This window comes from Brassica oleracea, chromosome C7 (genome assembly GCF_000695525.1).
Source record: "Brassica oleracea var. oleracea cultivar TO1000 chromosome C7, BOL, whole genome shotgun sequence".
Taxonomy (NCBI): domain Eukaryota; kingdom Viridiplantae; phylum Streptophyta; class Magnoliopsida; order Brassicales; family Brassicaceae; genus Brassica; species Brassica oleracea.
Genome location: NC_027754.1, coordinates 14,293,184 through 14,303,149, shown reverse-complemented (window position 1 = coordinate 14,303,149; position 9,966 = coordinate 14,293,184). Strand labels below are relative to the sequence as shown.

The window sequence follows — 9,966 nt, the reverse complement described above, 5'->3', positions numbered from 1 at the left end:
TATTTCACCTCCTTTGAGCTCCAAATGCATCCAAATGTCCCCAAGAACTCCATGTGGCACTCCAACACCTGATAAAGACTCATGTATGCAAAATGTAACCTAAACATGGCTAAATCCTAGTCTATATGATCAAAATGCACATGGACGAATGGATAAGATAATGGAAATATGCAAGATATCACCTTTCTGTTGCTTCCACAGAGCAATATCATCACCCTGATTCGCAGCTAACCGTAAAGCCTCTATTTCAGTCTCCACTTCATTTAAAATACTCACTCTGTGCCTTCTCCTTATTCGCTGCCTACCAAGAACATCAGACACTAAGGCATTATCACCAATGCCTAAGTCAATCAGACTGCGGTCACCAAGAGAAACTTTGAGGCAACCGATCTTGGACCAGACATCATACAAGAAGGAGGTATGTTTCCCATTCCCAACTTCTATCCGAAGGAACTGTGTTGCAAGTTCTCGATGCTTGAGGAGTTTTCTCCAAACCCATGAGCCAGAGGCTGTAGTATTACTTACTGACCAAAATGATCCCTTCCTGATGAGATAGCAATGAATCCAACAGACCCACAACGAAGCTTTTCCAGAGGAGATGTGCCATATTAGCTTTAAGCAGAAGACTGTGTTCATTTCCTTCAGTGGCCTTATTCCCAATCCTCCTTCACTTTTTGGCAAACATAGATCTTTCCAACAGACTTTGGCTTTTGATGTTTTGAGGTCCGGACCTGACCAAAGAAAAGCCGAACAGAGGCTCTCGATCTCCTTCAGACAACTACTAGGCAAGGTGAAAGCTTGCATCCAGAAGTTGGCCATACTGGTAATGACCGAGTTGATGAGTTGCAATCTACCAGCATGGGAGAGAAATCTTCCGGTCCAAGACTTCATGCGCTTTCTGATCTTCTCACCTAGAGGCATGTAGTCAGCGATCGTCATGCGTTTTGTGAGCAGGGGAAGACCCAGGTAGCGAACTGGTAGACGACCAGATGCCAAAGGAAAGTTGTTGCGGATCTCTGTTTCTGCATCTGCTGAAGTACCAGCAATGTATAACGTTGACTTCTCCAGGCTGATGTTTAAACCAGATATGGCAGCAAACTCTTCAAAAACTTTGAGTACTCCTTCTATAGAACGTTTGGTCCCATCGGTGAACACCATCAGATCGTCAGCGAAACACAAGTGTGTTACCTGAATGTTCTTACACTTAGGGTGATAGCCCACTAGATTTCTCTCCACGGCCTTGTCGAGCATGCTAGATAGGACGTTGATGCAGATAACGAATAGATAAGGAGATAAGGCACATCCTTGTCTTAGTCCTCTTTTGCTCTGGAAGTATCCCGCAAGTTCCCCATTGACCTGAACTGAGAAGGATACTGTGCAAACACAAAGGTCCACCCAATGAACAAACTCTTCAGGTATGTTAAGCGCTCGCAGGGTGTTTAATAGGAAAGGCCAATGAACAGAGTCAAAAGCCTTCGCTATGTCGATCTTCATTGCACAGCGGGGTGAGATGTCTTCCTTGTGATAGTCCTTAACAATCTCCGTAGCTAGTAACAGGTTCTCCACAAGCAGCCTGTCTTTGATGAACGCCGACTGATTGTGGGAGATACACCGGGGAAGAGACCCTTTTAGGCGGTTCGCAATGATTTTTGAGATCACTTTGTAGATGACATTGCAGCAGGAGATTAGCCTATAGTCTTTCATCTCAGTTGTTGTGTTTGAGAATGGTTGAGTTAAGTCCCTTCGGGAGGAAGCCTTTACTGAAAAAAGACTGGACCGCAATAAAAAATTAAAAATTGGTTTTTTTTTTGAATTGTAAGCACATATATGATGTATTTGCGTCTGACCACTTGTGCTTTTGCATTTATTCATTCTTTTAAAGAGAATTTGTACTAAGTAGCTTTGTTTTCTAAAATCTGTAAATGATTCATGAGTTTGAAGTTGTGTAACTTGGAAGCTAGAATGTTCACATAGTTGTCATTTGTCCTTGAGTCTTGTTTCTGTTTATTTGTTTTTGTAAGTTTCCTACCGCGTGAAATAAAAATATGAATTTTAAAAATGTAAACATCAAAATCATTTAATGAGGTTTACAGGCTGTGTTTCATGGTGGAGCTGTATAGAAGCCAAAGACTCATTGCCATTTGCCACCTATCATGACTCAGATTTTGGATAATATTAGGGAGGTTCTTCTGTTGATAAGCTCGACTCACGCATCTTTTGTTTTGGTTTAAAGATAGTATGATATAAATGATTGTGAAAGGTTAGAATAGATTGGGTTGGAAAATTGATTTGGAAACAACAGCTAAAGCCTACAAGTTTAGGTGAAGCATGTGGTCTTCTGTTGTTGTAAAGAACACAAAAGAAGTAAAGCTGTCAAGAAGCATGTTACTATGTTCCCATAGGTTTTAGTCTTTTTTAAAAGGTATAAAAGTGGGGTTTTATGTTCTTTTGTTGTTGGTTGCTCAAAAAAAAAGTTATTTTGGTGTTGTTTAAAATCCCAAAACAAAGGCTGGTTTACGTGTTAAAAAGTTATTCAGAATAGACATTTACTTCTTCTATCAATATCATACTATATAAAAATGGATTTCCTAAGAAGAAAAAACAAAAACGAGCTGCCAATATCTGAAAATGTCCTGCCTTTATTCAACGTGCGCTGAATTTTTTATACAATATTTTGCCATATATCTCATATCTGAAAGAGAAGGTTATATTCAAAAGAAATTATAATAGCAAGACAGCAAGAAGATTAAGATGTTGAGTTATAATGGATGTATTAAGATTTTAAATAAACTCGTAAGAAATGGACTTCTAATTCTTAGTAAGAAGATAAAAATGTCCAAAAAGAAAACAACCTAAAAAACTATTTTTGGTCTGTCTTAATATCTATAGAAACCAATTAACATGTGACATTGCTCACTTGGTCTCTCGACTTTATCCTCTTTAGGATCAAGGAATTGAGGTGGGGAGTCTGGGGACAACGATTAAAATTATCCAAGCTAATGCATGACATCACATAAATTCGCTTTTGAATGTGGTCGGAGTATTACTTTGGTCCCCTTCTTAATTGCTATATTTAATTTGTCTTTATTCTACTAACCACAACTTTTAACAAGTAAAGATACGTTTAGGGACCAAATGTGAAAGTACTTGCTTCTTATAACTTATCCACATAAAAAAGTGAGGCCCAGTAAAGGCCTGTGTATTAAGAAGACATCTACTTTTATTTATGCTCCACGAAAACAACTCTGTATCTACTGCATGATAAAAGATGAAAATGACTACTTAATGAAACGTTTGATTTCTTGAAAGATTTCGAAAACTCTACATATAATGAAAACGCAGTTTCAAATTCTTCAATTACTCACTGCTTTTGTTTTCATTGTGGAAACAATAGACTGGAGCCTGCCATTTTTCGTCCTCTAGGACAGCTCCGACCTCAAATGTCATCACATGAGCTTCTCTACCTGCAATTGTCTTTCAATAGTTTGAGTTAATATGACTGAGAGACCACGTTAAGTAAGACATAGGTCCTTTGACAAAAAAAAAAAAGGAAGGCATGGGTCCTTTCAATATAGTATTATTATAGTATATTATCCATCACTCCTTAACCTGTATAGAAGATCCATTGAACAGGTCTCTTGGTGACAACATCTTCATAATACCATAAGAAGTCAACCTTCTCCCATACGTTGCAGAGAAACCCACTCACATTTCGTTGACCCAAATAGTTTGCTCCATCCAGCCAGTTTGGCCTCAAGATTCCAACCTTGATGGGATTAAACAAAAATTCCAAGACTAGTCTCAGCAACTTACTAGAACAGTTATGTTTCTGAAACCAATAAAGATCTACAAAACCGATTGTACATGATCATTGCTTATACTCGATTGTATCAAAAGACCCTAAACACTCCTCACTATGCATGCATTCCCATTGTGGCTCGTTGCAACTTATCACCTCACTTGAGTGAATTGTTAATTTCAGATGAATGTAGGAATTCATTAATCAAGAAAGGAAGGAAGAAGGAGGAGTAGGCTAGAACAAGAGAGCGCTCATCTTAACATTTTGCCCAAAAAAAACAAGAGAGAACTCAAACGGATACATTGAATGAAATGAAGTTACCACCACCTCTCCACAAAACTTAAAGACAGTCTCTCCAGTTTTCTTTTAGGGTAATTCAGTTCAACAACAAAGCTAAAACACTACAAACTGCAAATCTTTAAAGAGTGAATTACAGTTTGAACAAACTCATAGAGTCCCATAGTCACACTGATACCTCAAGATCAACATACTAACCGCAAGAAACACACATCAAACCTAATAATCCACATTACTTTCCAATAGTCACACACTTATTAAAGTGGATAGTTAAAAAGACACTGACCTCGAAATGAACGGTGCGGCAAGTTTTGGAAGCGTCGAGTGTATAGTAAAAAGATGTCCCATTGTTCCATTCAAGGTCGTAGGTTAGTTTGCCAAGCTGCTTCTGAATGATGTTAAAGTTACGGCCATTGATCCAGTCGTACCATAGGTCAACAATCTCAATGGAACCAGATTTATTCATGAGCATCAACGCGTGGAACTGCTCCGGCCATGGCGCAGGAACAGGATCGGTCTTCGGCTCATCAGCGACGGAGATTTTGACTCCGCCGGAAAAGGCGAGGAAGAGAAAGATGATGGAGTGGAATGGTGTGGAAACCATGTCGATTGGTTCAAGGCCACGCTCTGGTTCACACAGATAATGATAACTCTAAAGCCACCGTAACTGTTGAGATATCTTTCCACGGTTGGTGGGATATCTTATTAGATAATAGTATCCGTGTAAATAAATATTATATTTCTGAAATTTTCTCTTTAATAATTTTCAATGTACTACAAGAGTTTTTTTTTCGCGATGATAAAATTTACATTAAAATTAAGATCAGCAATGTAAAAGAAAACTTTTAACACGGCTCAACTGATACAGTTAGGCGTAGGTTTTCATAAGACAGTTAGTATTGTCGGTTGTCGAATCGTCTATGTAATATTTCCTATATCATAATTGTAGATCATAATAAATCAGTGTTAAAAAAAAAAAACTTTTTTTTGTAAAAGTATTTATAAAAACATATTTCTTTTTTGTCTGGCAAAACATGTTGTTTTGATCAAGTTAAAAATGTTGTTTAAAGGGTATGGCAAATTTGTCCAAAAAATGGTATATAGAACTCTTCATGTAAGAAAATATTATTTTTGATCAAAAAGTATATAATGTAAATAATAAAACTTTTCTTGATTAGCAATAATTTAAAACTCGATAAGAGAAACAAAAAGAACAATTAGCATTACATCTACAATCTTTGAGTGAATACTAATTGGCAAAGCGGTTCTTGGTCACCTTTGGACAAGTCAACCAACTAGTCTTCTTTAATCTCTCATACTCACTAAGACAAATTAAATAACCAAGCAAAAAAAGAAACACCAAAGAACTGCAAGGGTTCAAGAAACAATTAATAGTTTGATGAAAAGCTTTTCTTGCATGAGTGATTGCTTATATCTTAATCCTTAAAAAAACACAGTCCCATTATCACCTCTTAAATACCCCTTCAACAAGTCTCTTCTTCTTCATCCTAAATTCAACTTACCAATCCAGCATGTCATCTCCAATGGCTTATTTTGTTCTGTTCCTCTTCACTCTCATTGTCCTATCAAGTAAGTCTCATTGCAATTATATTGCGATTCAAGTATCAAAACACACTTCACTCACCATAACTATGTCTTCTTTTTAATCAGGTTCTAGTTGCTACGCAATTGGTAACAACAAAACATTGTCATCACTCGCAAGTAGAATTGGGATAAGCTATGGAAGATCAGGAAACAATCTCCCATCTCCTTACCAATCAATAAACCACATCAAAACCCTTAAAGCAGGCCACGTCAAACTCTACGACGCCGATCAAGAAACCTTAACGCTCCTCTCTAAGACCAATCTTTACGTCACAATCATGGTCCCTAACAACCAAATAATTACAATAGGCGCCGACCAAACCGCCGCAGACAATTGGGTCAACACCAACGTCCTTCCTCACTACCCACAAACAAGAATCAGATTCGTCCTTGTCGGAAACGAGATCCTCAGCTACAACTCCGACCAAGACAAGCAAACCTGGGCTAACCTTGTCCCGGCGATGCGTAAGATCGTGAACTCTCTTAGAGCAAGAGGGATACACAACATCAAAGTCGGGACACCACTCGCCATGGATGTTCTCCGATCAAGTTATCCTCCGTCGAGTGGTGCATTCCGGGAAGAAGTCGCCGCTCCGGTGATGTTACCGTTGCTGAAGTTTCTCAACGGAACAAACTCTTTCTTCTTCCTTGATGTTTACCCTTACTTCCCTTGGTCCACTGATCCGGTTAACAACGATTTGGATTTCGCTCTGTTCGAATCCAATTCAACTTATACCGACCCACAAACCGGCTTGGTTTACACCAATCTTCTAGACCAGATGCTCGATTCGGTTATCTTTGCGATGACCAAGCTCGGTTACCCCAACATCAGTCTCGCAATCTCTGAAACCGGGTGGCCTAACTCCGGTGATATCGACGAAACCGGAGCTAACATTCTCAATGCGGCGACGTATAACAGGAATTTGATCAAGAAGATGACTGCTAACCCGCCTCTTGGTACACCAGCCAGACCCGGTTCACCTATACCGACGTTTTTGTTCTCGTTGTTCAATGAAAACCAGAAACCCGGTTCGGGAACAGAGAGGCATTGGGGAATTTTGAATCCTGACGGTACACAGATTTACGACATTGATTTCAGCGGGACAAGACCGGTTTCTAGTCTTGGTTCGTTGCCTAAACCGAGTAATAATGTTCCGTTCAAGGGCAATGTGTGGTGTGTGGTGGTTGAAGGAGCGAGCGAGGAGGAGTTAGGGCAGGCGCTTGACTTTGCTTGCGGAAGAAGTAATGAAATCTGTGCAGCTTTGGCGCCGGGAAGAGAGTGTTACGCGCCGGTTTCGGTCACTTGGCACGCAAGCTATGCATTTAGCTCGTACTGGGCTCAGTTCCGGAACCAAAGCTCTCAGTGCTACTTCAATGGCTTGGCCCGTGAAACCACGACCAACCCTGGTGAGATAGATTTCTTTTAAAAACATACGAAAATACCCTTGATCGTAGATTCGTAATTGTGGTTTCCTTATGGGCATTTATGGAATAATTAATGATTGTTTATGGCTATTTCTACAGGAAATGAGCGTTGCAAGTTCCCTAGCGTTACCCTGTGAGATTTTCTGAAGTGTCAAAACTAAGGCGCAAGGAAGAAGGATCGAAAACTGGATCATTCGTATTAAGACGATCAATCTTATTATAGATTTTAGACCCGAAGATAATAATCTTATTATAGATAATTATTAATTTCCTTTTTACTCCAACTTCTTACTCCTTGTTTCCCATTGTTGAAAAAGATCCAATAAACAATGAAAGCTTGTTACTAGTATTTTAAAACCAAGAGTGTATACTTTCTTATGTTTTATCTTTGTAAGAATATATAATAGCGAGGAAATGATATAAGACGTTATGGAGAAATTATTAGGAGAAATTCTAATTTTACCTTAGTTTTGGTATCATTATTCATTATTCATGTTCTTTTCTTCAGAAGAACATTTTCACAGATACCTAATGTATGAAATTTCATTAAAAAGCCAAAGACTCTTCTACCATTGATTTATAAATATATAAATATAAATAATTATGTAAATAAATAATAAAATAATTTTTTAATAATTTTAGAATTATAAATTTTCAAATTCAAACTTTTTTATAATTTTTTTTTCAAATTTTAGTTTTAAAATCCGAAAATTCTTTTTAAAACTATTTACAAATTTTATTTAAAATTTAAATATTTATTTATTAAAGTTCTAAATCCCACCTCTCATATCTAAACGGTAAATCTAGATTAGTTAACCATAGAGTTAGGAGTGTCTATTACCTCTTTAGAATTAAAAGTAAATATGGTTAAGCTATATATGAAAAGTGGTACTAAGAATGCGGTAGTTTAATCATTTTCTCAAATTATAATCAATTGAACCAATTCAAAAACTACAATATTTTTTTGGTTAGACTAAAATTTTGAGTATCACATGGGTAGACTAAATTTATTTTAATATCCTATTAGTAATTGTTGGTATGTTGGTTTATAAGGTAAGATTCAGAAAAAAAAATTGTAAGAGAAAAGTTCATATCACTAGAGGCATTGCTTCCGTGCAAGCGCGAGGTTGTAGACAGAGTTCTTGTTTCATCTCAATATTTGTTAGGTTTATTGTAGTTGTAAATTTTGCGTTTTGGGTCCATCATTGTTTTTCAAGTTTTTTTATTGTTATAGGGCTAGAGTTGTGATGATGAACTGTGTATGCATTGTTCACCACTTATGAAAGACTAAACTATGTTAGTAATGTGATTGATATAGTCCGTGGTGTTGTCACTGAGATTGTTTGTTTGTCTTTTTAATTTGTTTTTTGTACTGTTCAGAGTACATAAATTATATTAAGGTTGTTGAGAATATCTTTTTTTTTCTGGATATTTTTTCTCCAGTTTAGTTACGTAAGTTGTGTGTATTAAATAATTATTTTTATTATCCTTATTATGTTTGTTATATGTTTTTTATTTTTAAAATTGTTGCTTTTACCGGACCTTTAAAACAAATACATGAAGACTTGTAGTAATAACTATAAAATGAGTGACAATTTTGAGTATTTGGACCTTAATGGGTTTTAAACAAAATTATGTATTTCTCATAGGAAGATGATAGCATTGGCATGTTGACATTGGGCATGTAAGCTATTTTCATAAGACAAGAGAAGTGAGCAGGTGGAGATGTTGTTGCCGCCTTTGTGTCTGTCGGGATTGTCTCTTGTATCTCATGGTGTGGCTGTGTTTGTTTCTAGTTTATTTGATGGGTAATATGTACAAAAAAATCATTGTTAGTTGTATTTATCAGAGTTCGTGACTTACTCTGTTTTTTGTTTAGGTAATTTCACTGATCTTGGTTGTCGTCTTCATCTTCTTCGTAAACATCTACAAAAGTAAGTTTGTAAATTGTTAAATAGCTTGCTGTGTAGCTTGTATTTGTTTTGCTGATTCGATGTATGTGTCGTTAAGTTTTAGTTGAGGTGATTGGTTTGATATAGTTGTTTGAAATTTATTTGTAAGATTAGACAAAAAAAAGAAGTGATCATTAATGATTCGTCTTTTTGGGATTTTAGTTTTTGGTGTTTTGATTGTTTGGGTTGTTGTGTTTTTTTAAGCTGTAAAATAAAGGTTTGTGTAAAATTAGTTTGATAAGTAAGTGAAATAAATAAACGACCACAGATCTTGGGTATGAAATATTTTTGATCATTGATGTTAACACAATATAGACAGTAATATAAAGGAAATTGTGTGTTGATTGTTTCTTACGGATCAATGAGGAGACGGATAATGACTCGAATTGTTTCTTTGGTGAGATCAAAGCCCTGGACATAACAGATTTGCCCAAATACATCTGCGAGTTTAAATATCAGTTATGATATAAAACATAATATCTCAATAAACTGTGTTCGAACCATGAGCTTGACATTTTTTTACATTTTTTAAAAGTGGGATCCATAAAACATTGATGTGGTGTGCTGAGAAGCGAGAAAAACTCAACTATTATAATATAGATTGCGTAAGTATCGCTTGTTGTTATTTTCTTTAGTAATTTCTGAAGTTGCAATGCTTCTGCAGCGGTGCCAACTAGACCAACTATTTTTAAAAATAAAAATTACCTGTGAGATTCCTAATCAGGATAAATAAAAAAAGTTCCCCTTTGGTCTGTGGAAATTAAAAATCGCTCCTTTACATTGATTTAGAAGTTAAGCAACCCAAAGAAATATTTACTGAGGATTATTTGGGGATTGTCAAGTTCAGCTGTTGCACTAAACCAGACTTAATTTTCTTTATGATTGGGG

General features: G+C 36.5%; 2 protein-coding genes across 2 annotated transcripts; one reads left to right on the top strand and one right to left on the bottom strand.

The window, feature by feature from the left end:
* Nucleotides 1–3,128: 3,128 nt before the first annotated feature.
* LOC106303673 (uncharacterized protein At4g14100) lies at nucleotides 3,129–4,798 on the bottom strand. The gene is made up of 3 exons (XM_013739973.1): nucleotides 4,383–4,798; nucleotides 3,610–3,766; nucleotides 3,129–3,464 (listed from the first exon to the last, which is right to left on the bottom strand). The coding sequence occupies exons 1-3, from the start codon at nucleotides 4,698–4,700 to the stop codon at nucleotides 3,358–3,360; spliced, it is 582 nt and encodes a 193-aa protein (XP_013595427.1). The 5' UTR covers nucleotides 4,701–4,798; the 3' UTR covers nucleotides 3,129–3,357.
* Nucleotides 4,799–5,579: 781 nt separating this feature from the next.
* LOC106304533 (probable glucan endo-1,3-beta-glucosidase A6) lies at nucleotides 5,580–7,564 on the top strand. Its single transcript, XM_013740933.1, has 3 exons — nucleotides 5,580–5,686; nucleotides 5,768–7,108; nucleotides 7,226–7,564. The coding sequence occupies exons 1-3, from the start codon at nucleotides 5,629–5,631 to the stop codon at nucleotides 7,261–7,263; spliced, it is 1,437 nt and encodes a 478-aa protein (XP_013596387.1). The 5' UTR covers nucleotides 5,580–5,628; the 3' UTR covers nucleotides 7,264–7,564.
* The last annotated feature ends 2,402 nt before the right edge of the window (nucleotides 7,565–9,966 follow it).

Excerpts from the sequence above, each read along its gene's own strand:
- LOC106303673 (XM_013739973.1), bottom strand. The coding sequence starts at position 4,700 with ATGGTTTCCACACCATTCCACTCCATCATCTTTCTCTTCCTCGCCTTT. Across the intron at positions 3,767-4,382 it reads GCCGCACCGTTCATTTCGAG|GTTGGAATCTTGAGGCCAAA; the intron begins GTCAGTGTCTTT and ends AATCCCATCAAG. Across the intron at positions 3,465-3,609 it reads TCAATGGATCTTCTATACAG|GTAGAGAAGCTCATGTGATG; the intron begins GTTAAGGAGTGA and ends AGACAATTGCAG.
- LOC106304533 (XM_013740933.1), top strand. The coding sequence starts at position 5,629 with ATGTCATCTCCAATGGCTTATTTTGTTCTGTTCCTCTTCACTCTCATT. Across the intron at positions 5,687-5,767 it reads CACTCTCATTGTCCTATCAA|GTTCTAGTTGCTACGCAATT; the intron begins GTAAGTCTCATT and ends CTTTTTAATCAG. Across the intron at positions 7,109-7,225 it reads TGAAACCACGACCAACCCTG|GAAATGAGCGTTGCAAGTTC; the intron begins GTGAGATAGATT and ends CTATTTCTACAG.